Source organism: Dama dama, chromosome 15 (assembly GCF_033118175.1).
Source record: "Dama dama isolate Ldn47 chromosome 15, ASM3311817v1, whole genome shotgun sequence".
Taxonomy (NCBI): Eukaryota; Metazoa; Chordata; class Mammalia; order Artiodactyla; family Cervidae; genus Dama; species Dama dama.
The window spans coordinates 20,155,809-20,177,217 of record NC_083695.1 but is presented as its reverse complement, the minus strand read 5'-3'; the positions used below and the strand labels follow the sequence as shown (position 1 = coordinate 20,177,217).

The following is a 21,409-nucleotide window of genomic DNA, read 5'->3' as shown; positions in this document are numbered from 1 at the left end:
GTTGTTTTCATGTCCTGGCTACAAATGAAGCAACTGACAAAGGGTTAATCTCCAAAATCTATTAGCAGTTCATACAGTTCAATATCAGAAAAACAAATAACCCAATCAAAAAATGGGCAGAAGACATAAACAGACATTTCTCCAAGGAACACGTCACTTCAGTTCAGTCTCTGAGTCATGTCCAACTCTTTGTGACCCCATGAACTGCAGCATGCCAGGCTTCCCTGTCCATCACCAACTCCTGGAGTTTACCCAAACTCATGCCCATTGAGTCGGTGATGCCATCCAACCATCTCATCCTCTGTCATCCCCTTCTCCTCCTGCCTTCAGTCTTTCCCAACATCAGGGTCTTTTCAAATGAGTCAGCCCTTTGCATCAGGTGGCCAAAATATTGGAGTTTCAGCTTCAACATCAGCCCTTTCAATGAACACCCAGGACTGATTTCCTTTAGGATGGACTGGTTGGATCTCCTTGCAGTCCAAGGGACTCTCAAAATTCTTCTCCAACACCACAATTCAAAAGCATCAATTCTTCTGTGCTTAGCTTTCTTTGTAGTCCAACTCTCACATCCATACATAACTACTGGAAAAACGGTAGCTTTGGCTAAACAGACCTTTGTTGGTAAAGTAATGTCTCTGCTTTTTAATATGCTGTTGAGGTTGGTCATAACTTTTCTTCCAAGGAGTAAGCGTCTTTTAATTTCATGGCTGCAGTCACCATCTGCAGTGATTTTGGAGCCTAAAAAAATAGTCAGCCACTGTTTCCACTGGTTTCCCATCTATTTGCCATGAGGTGATGGGATCAGATGCCATGATCTTTGCTTTCTGAGTGTTGAGCTTTAAGCCAACTTTTTCACTCTCCTCTTTCATTTTCATCAAGAGGCTCTTTAGTTCTTCTTCACTTTTTGCCATAAGGGTGGTGTCATCTGCATATCTGAGGTTATTGATATTTCTCCCAGCAATCTTGATTCCAGCTTGTGCTTCATCTAGCCTAGTGTTTCTCATGATGTACTCTGCATAGAAGTTAAATAAGCAGGGTGACAGTAAATATTCTTGACGTACTCCTTTTCCTATTTGGAACCAATCTGTTGTTCCATGTCCAGTTCTAACTGTTGCTTCCTGACCTACATACAGATGAAAGAAGACATACAAGTGGCCAATAAACACATGAAAAGATGCTCAACATTGCTCATTATTAGAGAAATGCAAATCAAAAGTACAATGAGGTATCACCTCACGCCAGTCAGAATGGTCATCAAAAAAAAAAAATCTATAAACAATAAATGCTGGAGAGGATGTGAAGAAAAGGGAACCCACCTGCACTGTTGGTAGGAATGTAAACTGACACAGCCATTACGGAAAACAGTATGGAGATTCCTTTAAAAACTAGCAGTAAATCATCTGACCCAGAAATCCCACTTGGGCATATATCCTGAGAAAACCACAATTCTAAAAGACACATGTACCCCAATGTTCATTTCACCATCACCTCTTAGTCAGGAATCCATTTTTGTAAAATGGTTGGCCAGAGCTTAAAGTGAGTTCTCTAATTAGGATATGGTGTATAAAATTGCTTTGGGGCCTTCCCTGGCAGTCCAGTGGTTAAGAGTCAGCTCCCAATGCAAGAGGGGCTGGTTTGATTCCTGGTTGGGGAACTAAGATCCTGTATGTTGCCAAGTACAGCCAAAAAAATAAGTAAGCACTTTGAACTTGGTAAAGTGTTAAACAAAATGTTAGTTACTCATAATAATGTATTTTTGGAAATTAAGATTTATAATAAAGGTAAGTGAAATTCATGTCTGGATAGTCATGTACGGATGTGAGAGTTGGACCATATAGAAAGATGAGCACCAAAGAACTGATGCTTTTGAACTGTGGTGTTGGAGAAGACTCTTGAGAGTCCCTTGGACTGCAGGGAGATCCAACCAGTCCATCCTAAAGGAGATCAGGCCTGAATATACACTGGAAGGACTGATGCTGAAGCTGAAATTCCAATACTTCGGCCACCTGTTGCGAAGAGCTGACTCATTTATAAAGACCCTGATCCTGAGAAAGATTGAAGGTGGGAGGAGAAGGGGACAACAGAGGATGAGATGGTTGAATGGCATCACCGACTCAATGGACATGAGTTTGAGTAAGCTCCAGGAGTTGGTGATAAGAGAGGGAAGCCTGGCATGCTGCAGTCCATGGGGTTTCAAAGAATCAGACATGACTGAGCAACTGAACTGAACTGAACTGAACTGAACTGAAGTGAAATTCAGAGCCACCATCTATGATTCTTGGCCCCAGGAACATCAAATTCATGCAAACACTCATATCCAAGTATTTTTAACCTCATTTTCCTCCATCCAACTTCTTAGAGTATTTCATTCCTGAGGTGGCCATGCCCAGTTTTTAAAGATTATATAGACCTATGGTTAAAAATAGCAATACTGCTTTTTAAATGGCTCTGGTGGTGTTATTTTTAGAGTGTCACACATTTAAAATACAGCTTGAAGGAGGATTTGTTTCCATCTATATAAAATGTGGATACCAATCTTGGGAGGAATAAAAGTTTGTTTAAAACATGTACTCCTACAATATTCTTTCTAAAAACAATTATATATGTGTTTTAGGCTTAACTCTGTTTTTTGCTGGTGAACATAGTTTTTCCCAAAATGTTGATATTACTGCCTTCCTTCCAGGTAGTAGGTACTTTGCCTTAATAAGCTTATTATAAAATTTTATATGGACATAAGTTTTTATGCTCTCACAGCAAAAGGAAATGGTACTTTGTCAAGATAATTTCTGATGTTCTAGGTACATCTTGGATAAATGTCCTGAAAACATTTCATGTTCCTTCTATTCTTAAATACATGGACTAGGAACTGAACATTATAAGCCACGCAGAAGGAAAGAGGCCTCCTGGCAAATGAGAGACTAGCCCCAGGCCTCAGAACTTTCTGTGTCAAAGGTTAGGATACTCGGGCCTCACACCCTGCATGTGTGGAGGCCTGAAGGAGAGTTACAGAGCTCCAGGGCACAGTCCTTTCCATAGACAATGCTGAGGTTTCATGAAGGAGGTGGTATCTGAGCTAAGTCTCAAAGAGATTTATCCATTAGTAATCCACCAAAAGCCCATAGGAGCAAAGCTTGAAGTTAACCCTTCTTTTCTGCACTTCACTTCCACCTCTGCAACTCCATGCAGTTTTCCCTGTTTTCCATCTAGATCCTCAAATCCAAATTCTACCCAGTATTACCTTATTTCTCCTAAGACCTGTCCCTGTCACACACACATCACCCTTGGTCCTGTACACCAGATATTTTATTTAGGAAGATCATCTCCAAAGAGTGCATCTCAGAATCAAGTATGTGTTTGTGAAGAATATAATGACACATCCTATCTTGTCTGCGTTCTGGAATTCATCTGTGTCTTGATCACGGTTATACCGTAATTACAGCACTATTCTGCCAATACCAATTCCAGAAGCTTGGCTTCTTGGGGGTTGATTAGACTGTAAAAGGGCCTTGTATGCCAGTCTAAAGGGTATAGACTTTATTCCCTGGGCTCTATGGAACCAGAGGAAATTTTTTTAAAGAATTACAGCTAAGTCACACTTGTAGTACATAAGGAATTTTTGTGTAACAGTGAATACTGTGAGCTAAAATGTGGAAAATTCTGAAGAAAGATGAGTTAAGAGGCTAATGTACTAATCCACGCGAAAGATGATGGCCTGATTGAAGAGGGGAAGAGAAAGGGTGAGATGTGAAAGAAGGTTCACAAAACTAATAGAGGAGACCTAGGTGAGCTGTTGGACATGGATCATTTAGCCTAGAACTAAGGAGTTCTGGACTCTGACTGCTTAGTAAAGTGCTCTCAGTGACTTTAAAATGTGACCTTAAGACATTTCCCAAGTGGAAAGGACCTTTAAAGTTCCTGCCTGTTTCTTCCGGATACAGAACGAAAACAGCATCCATAGGGATACTGGGAGGCCCAAGTGAAAAAATGAACATGGTATCCTTTTTAAATTGTAAAGCAAAATGTAAGCATAAGGGAAAAATGATGAAAATGATGCTGATTGTGGCAATAATGATGGTTATCAGCTAACACTGATCAAGCACTCACTGTGGAACAGGTACTATGCTAGGCAAATTATCTCATTTAAATCTTTCAGTCATCTTTTAAGATGCAAGTACTTGCTATTATTCTTCCCATTTTACAGATGGGAAAACTGAGAAAAACGTCAAGTAACTTACCCAGGAACAAACAGCTGCTGAAATGGCTGATGCTTGAGTTATTGTCGTTACTACTGAAAGCATTTTTTCCCCTGCCGTCATAAGTCCTTTGTATTTGAAAGATTTGAGGTTGGTAGGAGATTTTTCAAGAGTCTAGTTAAAAGTCTGAATAGGATTTTAAATGTATAATTCAATTAGGTGCTTAGATAGGCCCTGATTACTATTTTTTTCCTGAAATAAGACTGATGTTAAAAATATTCTATTTCAGGCCCATAAAGAGAGGGGATATTCTGCCCCCAGAAAAAGGCCGAGAGGTTGCAAAGGAGCTGGGTATACCCTACTATGAAACAAGCGTGTTTGACCAGTTTGGCATCAAAGACGTGTTTGACAATGCAATCCGAGCGGCGCTCATTTCCCGACGGCACTTGCAGTTCTGGAAATCCCACCTGAAGAAAGTCCAGAAACCTTTACTTCAGGCACCGTTCCTACCTCCAAAAGCGCCCCCACCGGTCATCAAAGTTCCAGAATGTCCCTCCACAGGGACGAACGAAGCTGCCTGTTTACTGGACAATCCTCTGTGTGCCGACGTCCTCTTCATCCTCCAGGACCAGGAGCAGATCTTTGCACACCGAATTTACCTCGCTACCTCCTCTTCCAAGTTTTATGATCTTTTTTTAATGGACTGTGAAGAAACCCCCCACTGGAGTGAAGGAGCTTGTGAGAGAGAGAAGCAAAGCAGGGATTCCCAGGGGTGGGCACAGAGTCTTGACCCAGATGAGGAAAGGGAAGAGGGCACCCCAAGGACGCCTCAGGCTGATCAGTGGACCCCCTCGAGCCAGAACCTGTCTCAACAGGAGACCCCGGGGCTGGAAGCCGAGAACTTGGTGGCAGAGACACAGACCTTGTTGGACTGGAGTAAAGGGTTCATTGGCATGCACAAGGAGATGCAGGTCAACCCCATCTCAAAGCGGCTGGGCCCCATGACCGTGGTCAGGATGGACGCGTCCGTCCAGCCAGGCCCTTTCCGGACCCTGCTCCAGTTTCTCTATACGGGGCAACTGGATGAAAAGGAAAAAGATCTGGTGGGCCTGGCTCAGATTGCAGAGGTCCTGGAGATGTTTGATTTGCGGATGATGGTGGAAAACATCATGAACAAGGAAGCCTTCATGAACCAAGAGATTACGAAAGCGTTTCACGTCCGGAAAGCCAATCGGATAAAAGAGTGTCTTAGCAAGGGGACATTCTCAGGTGAGCGGGTCCAATGGCAAAGCCGTCAGTACCTTTGGTTGTGTTTTATCAAACATTAGCCAAACTTGAGGAGGGGGAGATAACGGTGTGTAAGTACTTTTCCCCCATGTACCTAAGTTGCATGTATTCACCTATTTCATTCTCATCACACTTAAAGGTAAAATATGATGATCCCCATTTTGCAGATGGGGAAACTGAGGGGCAGGGAGGTTAGGTAACTGGCCTATGGTTTATACCAGCAGTCAGTGGTGGAGCCAGGATTTGAATGCAAGCTGCCTCCTAAAGCCCCGTGGTGTCATAGTGCTTCTCAAAGGTAGGTCAAGCTACCCCTGAGCCTGAGCCAATCAGCTCAGTACTCATAGTTGCCCTTCAGGATTCCTTCCCTGATATTTTCTACTCACCATTTAGCATGCACCCATGACAGAAATCAGCAGCCTTTGGTCCCAGGGTCGCTGAGGTCCTTGAGGCCATTTTGGTGACCCTCTGGAAAGGGTCCCCTCTGGAAAGCCTCATCGGTTTCTCTCCCTTCTCCTTTGGGTTCTCACCATCTTGTGCCCTGCTCGTCTAGATGCTTTTTGTCCCTTCATTGTCTTTGATAACTGCGCCAAGGGTTGCCCACAGCACCCTTACATAATTGCTTAAGCATCCTGATAACCTGTATCTAAGATGGGTGACTGGCCCATGCTTATCCTATCTCATAGGCTTGTGCTATTTTTGTTCTGTAATTGTTCTCTCTGTGTATGTTTCATTGTAAAAATTTGACTCCTTGACTTCCATTATTATATAGATATTTCTGGTTTTGTCTTCATCTTTCATAATTCCTGTCATCAAAATATGCATTTAATAACTGGTAGCTGAATCTGTTAATTAATTTTAAAACTTTGAGTAATATTTACTCCAAACATTGATGATCATGGTAGAGAGAGAGTCTTGAAAGTAAATGAAAAGAAATGTTACAAAGATTTACCTGCAGTAAATGAAACAATGGACCTTAAGTGAAATTGATGAAATCTCCTTTTCCTTACTAGAGAGGGATAGTAACCAAACACAGAGTGGGAGCCTCAACTGGATTCTTTTTATTTAAAAAAAAAAAACAAAAATAAACCTATAAAATACAGTTGGGAGTAATTAGAAAAAATTGGACATGAACTAGATAATGGATGATATTAAGGAATTATTGCTGATTTTCTTAAGAGTTATAATGGTATGGTTATCTAGGAGAATCTTATTTTTAGAAAATTCTGGGCAAAGTAGTTAGGAGTGCATTCAGTTCAGTCACTCAGCCGCATCTGACTCTTTGCAACCCCATGAATCGCAGCACGCCAGGCCTCCCTGTCCATCACCAGCTCCCGGAGTTTACTCAAACTCATGTCCATTGAGTCAGTGATGCCATCCAACCATCTCATCCTCTGTCGTCACCTTCTTCTCCCACCTTTAATCTTTCCTAGCATCAGGGTCTTTTCCAATGAGTCAGTTCTTCACATCAGGTGGCCAGCGTATTGGAGTTTCAGCTTCAGCCTCAGTCTTTCCGATGAATATTCAGGACTGATTTCCTTTAGGATGGACTGGTTGGATCTCCTTGCCCTCCAAAGGACTCCCAAAAGTCTTCTCCAACACCACAGTTCAAAAGCATCAATTCTTCAGCGGTCAACTTTCTTTATAGTCCAACTTTCACGTCCATACATGACTACTGGAAAAACCATAGCTTTGACTAGACGGACCTTTGTTGGCAAAGTAATGTCTCTGCTTTTTAATATGCTGTCTAGGTTGGCCATAACTTTTCTTCAAGTATGCTGTTTAAAAATGTCTACACAGGAGAAGGAAATGGCAACCCACTCCAGTATTCTTGCCTGGAAAATCCCATGGACAGAGGAACCTGGTAGGCTACAGTCCATGGGGTCGCAAAGAGTCAGACACTGAAAAAAGAGAAAAAAAAAATGTCTACACACATTTTATATAGCTAAGGCAAACATGACAAAATTAAGCATGTGATAAACCAGTTACTGTTTTATTATTCTTTCTACTGTTCTCCATGTTGAAACTTTTCTTAATAAGGAAAGAATATTCCTCTCCTTTATGTTGCTTTATGGTTCAGAGTATTTGTGTTGTGACCTTATGTATAATTTTAAATGCTTACTCCTTAAATCCTTGGAGGACAGGGAGAGAATTGGTGCCCAATGTGGGGGTAGACACCACATCAGTGGTTAAGGGTATGAAAGAGAGATGAGAGACTAGGCGGATGGATGTGGATGGAACCCCTGGCAAGGCTGGCTCACAGGCTTGTGCTTCCTCCATCCTTGGGCAGATGTGACATTTAAGTTGGATGATGGAGCCATCAGTGCCCACAAACCGCTGCTGATCTGTAGCTGCAAGTGGATGGCTGCCATGTTCGGGGGGTCATTTGTCGAAAGCGCCAACAGTGAGGTAGGTGCCTTCCAAAAAGCCCAAGCGGCATCTTAATGAATATGCATGTGTATTTATAGTAGAAAGTGTTGCCAGACGACTTTGATTCTTTAACTGCCAACTTGGAAGACTTTTTTAGGCAATGCTTGAGTATCAGGTCACCCTCTTTCCATAATTCTGCAATTATGAGAAGCCTGTTGTTCATTTGCTATGTGTGAGCCCCTAAGTCCCCCTGTATCCTTTCATCCTCACAGTGCTCCTCATCCCTGAAAACATGTACAGCTATATTTTTTAACAAATGTCACCAGGCAAGGTACTATCAAAATCCCCTCAAAGAGGAGCACACTGTCTTCTAGAAGTTGAAGACGGTGGAAAGTGTCTTCAGTCACTTAAACCTGGGCTTGACTCTGCCAACAACAGATGAGGGATCTTAAAAAGCCACCTTCCTGTGCCTCAGTCTCCTTATCCTAAAGGTGAGAGATGTGCTAGGTCATGCTCAAGGGCCCCTTGATCTAATAGTCCCTGAGGTTCTCTCCCCTAATGTGTCTCAACTCTAGGGTTTGTCACCTCTAGGGAAACAGAGATGGAGCAAAGGGTCTCTCAGAGTACTTGTTACATCTAGAAGAAGCCACTGGGTCACTTACCAAATGCCGGCCCTGTCTCCAAAAAGGGATGTTATTAGAGCAGAGCAAGCAGCATCTTGGAGACCTTGTATCTCCACCTCTTCACAAGCTGTTGAAAAAGAAAGAAAAATTCCCTTCAAGCATTTCTAACTTGTGTCTAGAGGTAGACATTTTTTGTTGAGTTTTGCAAATATTTCTTACCCATCTTTTAAAAATACATATGGGGACACCCCATCAAGCTTATTGTCCCTACTGGGCTTATTTTTGCTTATCTCAACATCTCTCCAAACTTTTAACAGAAACACAGAAAACAGTAACTAACTTCGAAGGGGAGCCCTCACCCCAGAAATCTGAGCACTCCCTTTGTGACCCAGGAGCCTGCATTTGTATCCCCAAGTAGGGAAACAGAATCCTGTAATCACAGGCCAGGATGGCTGGCTGTCAGTAGGCCACCCTCCTGCTTTCAGAACAGACTGCAGCTGCTCCTAAACCAACCCCCAGCCTAAGACTGTCTGCTGTCGGGGGAAAAGATGTTAGAATTATCCTGATGACCTCTTCTGATGTCTGCCAGCCTTTGGAAACCAGGAGGTCCTCATCTGCAGCTAAATGAAGTCTTTCCTCTGCCATCAAAGGTGTCTGGGAGCATCATTAACTAAGACCACAGCAACTGGTAGAGGCTACCCAGTGAAGGGACTGTGGGGCTCAGATCCCCGACTCCTCTGCGTACAAGCTGTTTGGCCTTGGGCCAGTGATCACCTTTCTGAGCTCCAGTGTCCCTATGTGGAAAATGCGACCATAACCCGTAATGTGGTTGCAAGGTGTGAGAGTCAGTACCCGTGAAGCACCTTGTAAGCACTAAATGCAAAATGACGTCAGTCTTATATGGATGCTGGCAGCATTGATGATATTCTTTCCCTCTTCTTCAAGAAAACTGGGGGACGCCGCCAATTAATAAAACCTCATCCAACTGGCACAGCACCAACTTCAGTAATCTCTCGAGATAAAAGAGCCCCAAGACTCGCTTCCCCTCTTTTGCCAACTTGCTGAAGCATGTGCCCTAGGGTACCTGCTTATCACCTGGCAGAGAGCAGTTGATCGAGGTCCAGGGCCCAGGCACAAAGAGACACTGTCAGAGCTGACCTCACTGATGCTAATCCCCTTTATCCCTTCTCAGAATGGATTGTAATTGTCTCCAGATTAAAATGTGCAGGAGAGGTGACTAAAACAGAAACTTGGCGGCCAATGTGAATGCACACGGGTCTGGTCACGTCACAGCCTCTCTCTGGGGTGGCGTCTGTTTAGCATCGCCCTGCCCACCCCCCTCCCCACCTCAAGGACGAGGTCGCTCACTACTTAGAACTGCAGCTGAGCCTAATACAGATGTGTAGTTTCAACCCAGCTCAAAACACAAAAGCCATGGAACCAAGCTACCAAAAGTCTATACCAAGACACCTAATATATGAAGAATGATGTAAGCTGCAGATATGTCCACTCTTTCCTACCCCTTCTCATGACTTCCAGGGTACACGGAAGTGTTCTGTTATATACGGTTATGACCTCTAGTCTCAGTGTGACCTTGGGCAAGAGACCAGCTCTCTTTAGACCTGTGTCCTCATCTCTAAAATGGGGATCATAAGAGAACCATCTCCAAAGGGAGGGCAGGCATGAACGTATGTGTGTAAAGCATCAAATTTGGTGCCTGAAACGTACAAAGGCTCAAGCAATGTCGATGACTATATTCCTGGAGGAGTCTTGTTAAATTGTTTCCATGAGGAGTTCAAGGTCTTTGTCCCCCAACAGTCCTCAGGTAACAAGCCACCAGGTCCCTTCCTAAACTAGCAGTGTGTGGTAGAGGTGGTTATGGGGGTAAGAAGAAGTACTTGGGTGAAGTCTCAATAAATGTTCTATGGTTAATTTAGGCCTGTATATGCATGGGCCTGTGCTTTCCAGGCCACCTTTTTACTCTTTATTGTTTTGTGAAAATCTGACGTCCCCCACAAAATCCAACTTTTTTTTTTTGCATTAATAGAATTCACATGCATATACAGAAAGGAATAAAATATGCCCACTGATGTTCTTTTAACTTTTTTTGTCATTTAATATTTAAGACACTGTATTTTACTTCTGTTTTTCTCATTACTTTTAATGTAGCAGTAAGCATAATTCTCTCCCCAGAGGTACTCAGCAAGTGGTTCATTAAAAATGCATGCCCATGTTGTAGTAAGCAATGCTCTGGATCTAGAATACTTTCTCGTTCTCTATGAAACCGTCTCTAATTATAAGCCCAATAGTCTGAGCTGATCTTTGCAATTAAATTTTTAAACCAGCTAAACTGGAATATGGGTCATTGTTAAGGGTAGCATTGTATTCTTATTTTTTTAAAAGCTACATTCAGCAGGTAGGACACAACGTTTTTAATTCCATTTGTTTTATTTATATTATTTTTTAAAGTTCTATAAAAATGGTCTCTCTGTTGCTACTCAGTTTATTAGTAATGTTGAAATCACAGGGGAAAAAAACAACAGTGAGGAAAAAAAAAAGTGCGTGTTCTAAAAATGTTGTTTATTTTCATTTGTTGGTTACTTCCGAGGATCCCTAACATTATTTGCCAAAAAGAGCCATTGCTTTTAAAAATAAAAGTGTTAGTGTTATATTAAACATGAAGGAAAACAGTAGGTCATAGATGCTTACAAATGTTAGAATGCTCTGAAGACATTGGGAGTGTTGGGGCAGGGCTGCTTCCTGGAATCTATCATCTTCTGATGCCAAAAATAATTTCTTTTTATTTAGGATGTCCATTTTGCCATTACTTAGAACACAGAAAAAATTGCTTCAGTCATCTGAGTATCTTCAGAGTCCATAATCTTAGTGAAGGAAAAGGTTTAGATGTCATCTATTCCAAATCTCTCCCATGTCACAGATGAGGAAACTAAGGTTCAGAGATGGTGAATAATTTGTTAAAGGTCACACAGCATTTTAGCAACACATCTCTGGGCCTTCCCTAGCCCCTTACCCTGTCCTTCAAGTTAGTTTTTCAGAAACATCCTCATCCCTGAAGGAGCAGGTATTCACAGGAAGCCCTGGGACTTTATTTATAATCACTAACACTTTAGAGCACTTAGCACTTCATAAAATATATATTTTTTACTATCACAATGGCCCCAATTTTAAAGTTTTATAGCTTAATTAATTTTCAATTATTTAAAAATTGTGCTAATCCAAACACCATTCTAGAGAAATCAAATTTCACCATATGTAATTTGCTGTTTTCCATATGCTGAAAGTTCATGTCTATATAAGTGCTTGTGTACATAAATGTTTATCCACACAAATACAACTGTGTTAGATTTACTGGAATAGCAGTTAATTACAATACAATGGCTTCTGTATATTAAAATGATATCAGAAATAGTTTCTACTTGCCAGGTTTTATTTATTATTGTAAAAGTTATGCTAAAAATTTGAAACTGTCACACTTGTCAAGTCATTGATGGGTAGTAATCCACGCAGCTTATTAATAGAAACACAATTCTCACTGTGTCTGAGAGAGGAAGAGTAATTTTCATAATATTTCTAGGAATTTTTCTGGGCTCTCTCTTTGATACACCTAGGGAAAGCTCTGTCCGAAAGGATATTCCCTCTCTGAGATGGTTGGTGGCTATGCAGGAAAATTATATAAGTGGTTGCTATAGCTTAAACAATTGCAACCACACCACTAGAAGACTGAAGTGGCCACAAGCCCCTTGAAGATTGTGGAGACAATTTATAAACAAATATATGTACACACAGAGACATATACATACGCACACATATATATACACAAATATAGAGAGATTAAAATACATAATATAGATGTAATCATATATAACATACAGATATAATCATGCCATACATAAATGTAATCATAAATGTAATTTTTGTACCAGAATTAAGAAGTCTATAACTTTTTATACTTTTGAACTCGGAAATCTAATTCTTGAAAACTGTTAGTGAGATACAGTGCTGTATTGTAGCTTTCTTCCTTACCATGAAGGGTTTCCAGTCCTGCACAGCAGTTCTGAACACAGACTTTAGAACCTCATTTCCTGGGTTCAAATATCAGTCCCAGCTTCCTAGCTCTGCAACCCTGGACACCAGACTTAACCTCCCTGAACCTCCATTCACTTATCTGTAAAATGGCAAAAACAATAGTCTCTCCTTCCTAGGGAGGATATAAGGATCAAAATATAATGCATGTGGAGAGCTTATTAGCACAGTACCTTGTGCATTAGGAGGCCTTCTATTAGGTTAATTCTTATCATCATTCCAATAGCAAGTACTCGTGGCCCCATTCTCTATGATGCCAGGGCACGTCTCATGGAGTTAGAAACCTCAGATGAAGAACAGCTGCTATAACGTGTATATCCTTGTTGATCCAGGCCCAGCCATTCAGAACTCGACTTCCCAGGCAGTCCCAGGCTCCTCAGCAGACTCTAGTTTGGATGAATATGCACAACTACTACAGGTGTTCAGGAGGAAGACTAGCAGGATCCTCCAGGGAACAATCTCTTACCCAGCCATTCCCCAAGATGTCCCAAGTCCAGCTTTCTCTAGATTCTCTGCATCTACTGATACCTGATAATCTTCCAGTAGTTCCAAATCTGTGTAGTTGTGCCACAGGAAAAATAAAGTGTGTATATCATGCTAACATATACTTTTTTTATTTTTTTATTGATGTATAGTTGATTTCATGCTAGCATTTATTGATAGAACGTTGGGAGTCAAGCCAGTCACTGTGGCAACTAGGATGGCTGCTCATCGTCTTATTTTGACATCTTAGAGAGCTGGGCTGTATTGTGTGTCAGCAGCAGCGCGGTCTGCAGCTCCCCCCAGCACCTGTCATGTTGCTAGGAGATTTCTTTCCCCACAATAGAGTATTATAAGGTACTTGGCAAGGAGGACCTATAATGTCATCATACATTTACAGCCCATTTGTCTGATTTATAAGCCCAAATAGCTATTTAAAAATTCCAAATCAGGCTTTGTCAGGCAGCCCCACTCTTTTGTCACCCACAAATCAAACTGTTATGTTTACAGCTGTAAATAGTGAGTGACTTCTCCACACAGCCTCAGAGCAGGTGTCCCAGACTTGCCAATAATGAATCACACGGCGGGGATATTTACAAGCAGTATAGCCTGAAAATGTGCCCACTGCTTTCTTCAGCAGAACTTACCTTTTCAAATAACATTTCAGGTATATCTCCCAAACATAAACAAGATGTCAATGCAGGCAGTACTGGATTATCTCTATACTAAGCAGTTGTCACCTAACTTGGACCTGGACCCACTGGAACTAATTGCCTTGGCAAACAGATTTTGCCTGCCACACTTGGTTGCACTTGCAGGTAAGGCTGATGATTCAGGGCCATGCGGTATCTGACTGTCATATTTTTCAAAATGACATTTAAGCAAAAATAATACTTCCAGGGAATAAAAATTAAATTTTTATCACCCAACATAGGACTGTCTTGTACAGGGTGATATGAACTGATCAAATGTATCAAACAGCCCTAGTTCAATTCAGCAACTGTTTTTTTAAGCACCTACTTTGTATAGGTCCTGCTGATACATATAGAAGGCAGTAGTTAAGAACATAGGCTACAGATCCAGATCACTTGGGTTCAGATCTTGGCTCCACTATTTACTGGCTGGATGACTTCATACTTGATTTAATTACTCTGTGCCTCAGCTTTCTCTCTCTCTTTAAAATGAGGATAATGATATTCTACCACAGAGTTGTTATGAAGATTAAATGAGTTAAGAGATTATATATATATATATAAAGAGAGAGAGTCCTTAGAACAGTGTCTGGCACCTAGTAAGCATTATGTAAGTGGTTTTCTTAAAGCTATTTTAGAAAATGTTCTGACATTGTCAAGATCATTTTGGGAAAAAGAGAAAAAAGGGAGACTTGATTTAACTTCACAGAACCTTATGTATCATTTCTAGATTTGTTCAGTTGGTAAGCCAAAGCAGATCTAAATAAGATATATGCTTTCAAATACCCTTTTCTTGAATTTAAACCTTCTGTTTCATTTACCAAAGTTGTTGATTAGCAGTAAGGGTGCTACATTTAGTTGACTCTTGTTAACCATGAAAGCAGGATAGTGCCTGTTTTGTTCACTGGCATATCCTCTGTACACAGAGAAGTGCCTGAGCAAAGGAGGTTCTCAGTAAAAGTCTGTTGAAGCATTAAATGAAAAGGAAGGTATGAACAAACCAACCAGCCACATCTGCCCTTGACTTCCTGACAGTATCTTGGAGAAAAAAAAAGATTTATTTCTCTGCACGCCAAGTTTCTACCATGTTCAGCCAACTGGAGATCAAAGTTTTCTCCTTACCTTCTTTCTTCACCAGCTGGATAATAAGAAATAGTATTGCTATTCCTTTTTTTGGAGGGGTAGGGGGGCCACACTAAGAGGTTGAACAATATCTCCCTTGTCTGCTGCTGCTGAGACACACATACGCATTAGCAGTTTTAATTCCGCATCTGGACTCATTACTGGTAACCTCTCCACAGTCCGAGAATATTGAGAATTGGAGTGATATGAGTGAGGAAACCATCAAGCAGGAAGATACAAGAGTCTAGAGGATTCTAGGCAGGTCCTAGCCTGCCCAGAGCATCACTCTCAAACAGAACTTTCTGCAATCATAGAGACTTTCTGTGTCCGCGTGTGCCAGTACACGTGACCACTGAGCACTTAAATGTGGCTACTGTGGGGCTGAGAACCTGAATTTTTTATTTTGTTTAACTTTAATTAAGTTTAAATAGTCTCTGGTGGCCAGTAGTTACATACTAGACAGAGGTGGTCTGCAGGACTCAGGCTCTTTCAGAAAGGCTAACAAATGTCCCCAGAGTCTTCCGAGCACTGACTCGAGCCACGACTCGCCATGCTGAAAGGCCACACATCAGAGAGGGCCCTTGATTCAGTTCACACGGAACTGTGTCCCCCTACCTCCTCCCCTCTTAGATGACCCCAGACGGCAGCCTCCAGGCACTAACATCTCCTGCTCCCTCTTCTCCCCAGAACAGCACGCCGTTCAGGAGCTGACCAAAGCCGCCATGAGTGGTGTGGGCATTGATGGGGAAGTTCTCTCTTACTTGGAATTGGCCCAGGTTTGTAGCAATTTGCCTTTCACCTTTTCAGTGTATTCAACCAGTTCATTTAACACTGATAAAACATTCCACTGTTGCATCTGAACAAATAAAGATGTCACCACTGAGTCACAGAAGCCCCCTGCTGTGTGCAACAGAAAAGATCTGAGAGTTTTAAGTTTCATGCACTGTTCACCCTGCTGGGCTTCACTTGAAAAAACAACAAGGACCCTGCCCCCACACCAGCCCCTTTGTGCCCTGCCCCTCCAGAGGCAGCAGCTTCACATGTGGGAGAACAGCTCAGGGCATGGGAGGGGAAGGCTCTTGTCTCTTTTTTGAATTCTCAGACATGCATTGGCTGAGATCAGACAGTTTCTAGAATTCCATGAAGTACAGGAATGGTGCCTCCCATCTCACTGCAGCTCTCCTGATTTTCCTTTTTTTTTCACATCAGCACTTGTTACTGTTGATGTTGTGATTCCATATCCCAACACTCACTGCCCTCTTCCTCTAGAGAGGGTCAGAGATCAGTCTTGGCTTTATCTCTATGTAATTTATTTAAGACACAAAGCTAAATGCTGCCTCCATTTCCTCATCTGTTGGAAATGGGGATGGTAATTCACCCTCTGTCAACCTTAGTGATTATTTTGAGAAACAACTAGGAGAGAATGTTTCAGAGCATCAAAGAGGGGAAATCCTCTCATAATACAAGGCACATAGGCGGAGTTATCTAATCCCTGACCTAGACTTACAGGCCATGAGTTTACACTCTGAAGGAACTAAGAATAAATTCTTCAGACTTTTCTGTGACCTATTGGATTTGGTTTTCTTTGTTCCCTGTCTTGGTTAGGGCAGTGGTTTACTAAATCTTACATCAGGCACTTCAAATCGGAATTTGTCAACCGAGGAAGAGAAGGAGGCAGGCCTATATCACATGTTCCTCAGGCCACTCTGACTGTAGCCCTGAGAGATGTTTAAGAGGGGAAAATGTGGATCAGGACTTCACAGCAACCTGCTCTTCCTGACTCAACATGCAACAAGGATTTGTTATTTCCTCCTCTTCTACCAGGCACCACCTTAGATAAAAGGACATGTAGATTCTCTGCGCTTGGGGCCATCATAGGCCCCTGAGAGAAACAGACCCAAGCACAAATGACTAAAATCCAGTGTGAAAAACAGCCTCAGAGAGGTTACAAGTTAAAACAGAGCAGACATCAACTGCAGTGAAACCAGCACTGACTGTCCACGTTTGGAACTTGGGGGTGTTTTGACACAGGACTAGGGGAGAAATTAAGACTTGTGCCCCTCCATAAGTATTCCTCCTGGAGAGCCATCAAATGACCCAGAATCTCATATAGGCCAGCCCGATGGAGGTAATATAGCAGTTGTGTCTATCTTTTTACTTTCTGTTCTCACCCTGTCCCCTCCCCTGACCAACACATAATCCAGGAAGGAAATAGAATCATTCCTGCTAAGCTCTGAAAAGCCTTGGAGGAGGCATTTAGGATGGAGCCTCCAGTATCTTAGCTCATTCGTTAGACTCTAACCCAGGGATGCACTGGTAAGTATTTAACTATCAGCTTGGGGATAGCAGAGACCCTGATCTGTTGCATTTTCCAGTCTCCATGGTGTAAACACCCCACCTGCCCAACTTTTAACAACTCAAAGTCACTGAGCTCAGAGTAGCAAAGAGCTGCACCCAGTGACGCTCTTGAGCAGGTACAAGCCAACTCCAACACAGCACTGCTCTAATGTGACTTTCAGGGAGAAATCTACTATCAAGAGAAGTTGGACGCACTGGCTAAAATTGTCTGTCCTGCCGGGCTTGTGATCTGCAGAGAGTTTCTTGAATTAGTTTCTGGGGACGTTGGCTTTTCTTTTGGCCTCTGTTCAGGGCGTTGACAGGGGCCTCAGAGGAAGCATGCTGTGGGTTTCAGGGGTTCAGCTGCTCAAAGAAGCATCAAGAGTAACAGACAATAGAACGGATGTCCGAAAGAGGCCTAGACAGAAAGAGTGAGGGATGTGAGAGACCTTCCAAATTTGGGGACAAGATGGGGAGTTAACTATGGATTTTTGTGTATCAGGTCTTTTGCAGACACAGCTGCCTCAGCTGCCATGGTCCTGTCCTGTGCATCTTCTCAGAAAGGAGAGAGTGCATGGAGTGTCTGGCTCCCTCCCTCCCTGCCCACATCGCCTGCTCTTCTTATGTAACCAAAAGGACAGGTATAGGACAGTCACACATGCCACAGTCTCCTCTTTCAGATCACTGGCCCCAGCCAGCTGAGCTCTGACATGTGACGTGGAGGATTCTGTTGCCGAGGCTTCCTTAAAAAGAGATGACATCGCTGCTATCTGCTACAGGCTGGTGCCTTCCAGAGGCCATGACCACTTATCATTAGAGGGCAGGTGTGAGGGTAGGGGGAGAGAGGCAAGGCAGACTTTAAACTCCTGATACAGTGATTATTTTTAGTGCACATATCCCAGAAGTGAGAGGAGGATGCCAAACACTTGCATGTGGCTGGTGTGGAAACCGTGGCCAAAGTCAAAACACTAGTCAAAACAACAGGTTTCTGAATTAGTCATCTGGGCCTTTTATTTCTTTGACCCCTACCATGACTTTATTTCTTTGTAGTCCCACTTGAGAAAATAGAGGTCTGACCCCCTTTTGGTCACTTCCCTGCAGTTTCACAATGCCCACCAGTTGGCCGCCTGGTGTTTGCACCACATCTGCACCAACTACAACAGTGTTTGTTCGAAGTTCCGCAAGGAAATCAAATCAAAATCTGCAGGTAAGGCTGTGTGGTCCCCATCTGTCCAGTTCTCATCACCTGTGACTAAAGGGTTTCCCTTCACTGCCCTTGAGAAGGAACACGGACAGCCCCCAGCTCATGGAGAATTCCTTGTGGCCACATGGCAGTCACAGATTCATGTGACGTGCATGACCCAAGGAATTGTATGTTGGAAATCCTTTCTGGAGAACTTCATGGCTAGGGGGATTTGTGTGGAGACGGGTGGGAGAGGGGTTGTTCAGGGTGCCCTGCTGCAGAGCAAGCAGAGATTGTTGGTTCACCCTTGTCCGGGAAGGCAAAAGGACCCGGGTTCAGGCTCTCTGTGTCCAGCTGTGTAATGTTAGGCAAGTGATTCCACCTCTTATGAAACTTTAGTGTCATAATCTGCCACTGGCCCTACTCAGCATCCCTGCCCATTGGTTAATTGAGAGGATGCACATGATAATCGTCTCAGAGAAGCCTAAGCACAGAACCTAGCAGGTATCGTCATCTGCATCTTTTCTTCCCCAGACAACCAGGAATACTTTGAGAGGCACCGCTGGCCTCCCGTGTGGTACCTGAAGGAAGAAGACCACTACCAGCGCGTGAAAAGGGAAAGAGAGAAGGAAGATATTGCACTAAATAAACATCACTCGAGAAGAAAGTGGTGCTTCTGGAATTCATCTCCAGCGGTCGCCTGAGGCGGAAGAGGAAAAAAAATCAGAAATCTGACACCCCACTCTTAAAAGCACTACTGTAAAATTAGTCTTATTTTTAGAGATAACATGTAGTTCAGGTTTCAGGCACTGATCTTCCTCCACTTTTGTGCATTTATCTTTGTTGGGATCAAAGCACAAGCTCACCATCCATGAGCCTGGACAAAAAGGGAAGTTGACGCTCACTGCATTCCTTAAACTTATATGTATATTTTTTGTTAGAAGGCTTAATAAACTTTAGTCTGTTATCTCATTTCTTTTTATACAAAGGAAAAAAAATCCAGCTTTCAAGTTTCGAATTCCAAATTGGAAAATATTTTTATATGGTCTCTTGTAAATGAAAATACTGTGTATTACTTTATTTTACAGGCCACACATTAACCATGAAGTCGCCCTGCGATTCTCTTTGCCCACGTAACCACCGAGCATTATTACTTAATTAGAGGGATATCCTTTTGTCATGAAGTGAAGGGTTGGAATGAAATTCCCCAAAGTACAATTTAGGGAGTGTTTCATCTTTGTTCTGCCGAATAACATCGGTATAATTACCAAGTCAACTCCAAGAATCTGTATTTACAATATTTACTGTGTAAGTGCTAGTAATTATATGGTTATATGTGCCATGTAAAATATAGTGATATCAAATCTTCTGTTGTTTAAAATGTCTAGATTTAAGAGGATAATCTTTATAATCATTAGAAGGGCTTATTAAATCCCAGCATTATCCAGGGCAAACTCTCTGGTGGACCTGAATACAAAAGATACCACAAGAGCGCTGGTGTTTGGATTGCTATATGAAGATGTCCGTCTCTCAGTGTTCCTTGATCTTGCCATGTTTCTGCATGCAGTTTTGCTACTGACTTGAATCGAGATGGGCAAGGGTAAGGGTCCCCGGACTCTGTCCCCTCATCTGCAGACTTGTCACATCTCCCCACCAGAAACAGGCTTCCTCAGGTCTCTCACCTGCGGCCAACTTCACTTTGTAAGACCCATGTTTTTAACTCTTCCCAGGGAAAATTCACGTTGCTGCAGAAGTAGACCAAGGCAGACCACCCACCCCTGCTGAAATTCAGTGGGAGGGCCTGTGAAGGCACAGAGCTGGAGGCTGGGTCGTCTAAGGTCACTGCATTCTCCAACGCAGACGGGAATTTTACTCCAAGAGTCTAGGAAATGGTGCTATTGTGAGTTCTGACCCTTTGTCATTCTGAGTTTTCAGTGTTAAAATAGAAAGTATTGAACAGGGGGGCTTTTGAGAGGCCATCAATCACTGCTTCTCTGTAAATTAAAATGTTACAGCATTCACACAGAGCATTTTAAGGCCACAGTTCCATACCTGTTTTGGGATGTTGTGTGGTGGAGGCTGGGCTTATTCTGTTCAGAGGTGAATTTACTGATACTAAAAGCTGTTGATTTTTTTTTCCTAGCTTTCAGAAGTTGGAAAAGAGACAGTTGAGCCCAAACTCCAATGTTAACAACCAAATATATTTGAAAATCTATCCAGATTACAGATAAGCACTTATTGCTGGCAGTGGATACATACCAGTTAGCAAAGTTGGGAGAGGCCCAGAAATGTTATCACTCTCTCATGACAAAGGACTGGGCATTAGAGTAGGGAAGGATGGGATGATTGTAAACACATCTACCTTAGTTTTGGGTCAATAGGTTGTAAGTCATGAATGGAAGGAGAAAGGAGACAGAATGAGAGGAAGAATCAGCATATATCCCATCATAGAATGATAGAAGTCGAGTTTTCAATGAATAGTCAGAGTTGAATTTATACAACCAAAGCTCCAATGTGATTGTAATCTTGCCAAAATGTAATGGACATGTAAATGAACCTGGGGTATAAGCAATAATATCCACTAGTGTTATCAGCTACTGTAACCAAGTGGCTGGTTCATTTGGTTGATGCTGATTATGGCCTTTACCCATGGTGGTTTGTTTTGTTTTGTTTTTTATTTCACAAAAAGCCAATAAAATTGTTTAGCTATAAAATGCCTCCAGTTTTTTGTTTTGTTTTGTTTTGTTTTTTCTCTAAGGACTACTATCATTATTGTGTGTATAATTTTCATTGCTTTTTAAAAGAACTATCAAAGCTTTAAGGGTGCTGGGTCATGGGGTATGTGTGCTTCAAGAACAAAGCAGCTTGAATGACTGTCATCTTTGTCTTTAGTACTGCCAGCAGATTGTAATACCATGATGTAAATGAGGGGTCTGGCTCTTTGATTTTGGCTAATATGGTTATGTCATTAGACATGGTACAGTTTTGGAAAAAACCAAAAATAATATCTCCACCCTAATG

General features: G+C 42.3%; 1 protein-coding gene across 7 annotated transcripts in view; it reads left to right on the top strand.

Annotated features, from left to right (window-relative positions):
• The window catches only part of RHOBTB1 (Rho related BTB domain containing 1), a 136,519-nt gene extending 115,417 nt beyond the window's left edge, over window positions 1–21,102 (top strand). For all 7 annotated transcript variants that reach the window (XM_061161594.1, XM_061161595.1, XM_061161597.1 and 4 more), the window contains 6 exons: window positions 4,483–5,462; window positions 7,768–7,886; window positions 13,722–13,872; window positions 15,556–15,644; window positions 18,307–18,412; window positions 18,923–21,102. In XM_061161594.1, coding sequence (XP_061017577.1) covers window positions 4,483–5,462; window positions 7,768–7,886; window positions 13,722–13,872; window positions 15,556–15,644; window positions 18,307–18,412; window positions 18,923–19,092 — 1,615 coding nt within the window. In that variant the 3' untranslated portion in view covers window positions 19,093–21,102. The remainder of the gene's footprint in view (window positions 1–4,482; window positions 5,463–7,767; window positions 7,887–13,721; window positions 13,873–15,555; window positions 15,645–18,306; window positions 18,413–18,922) is intronic.
• Window positions 21,103–21,409: the final 307 nt, after the last annotated feature.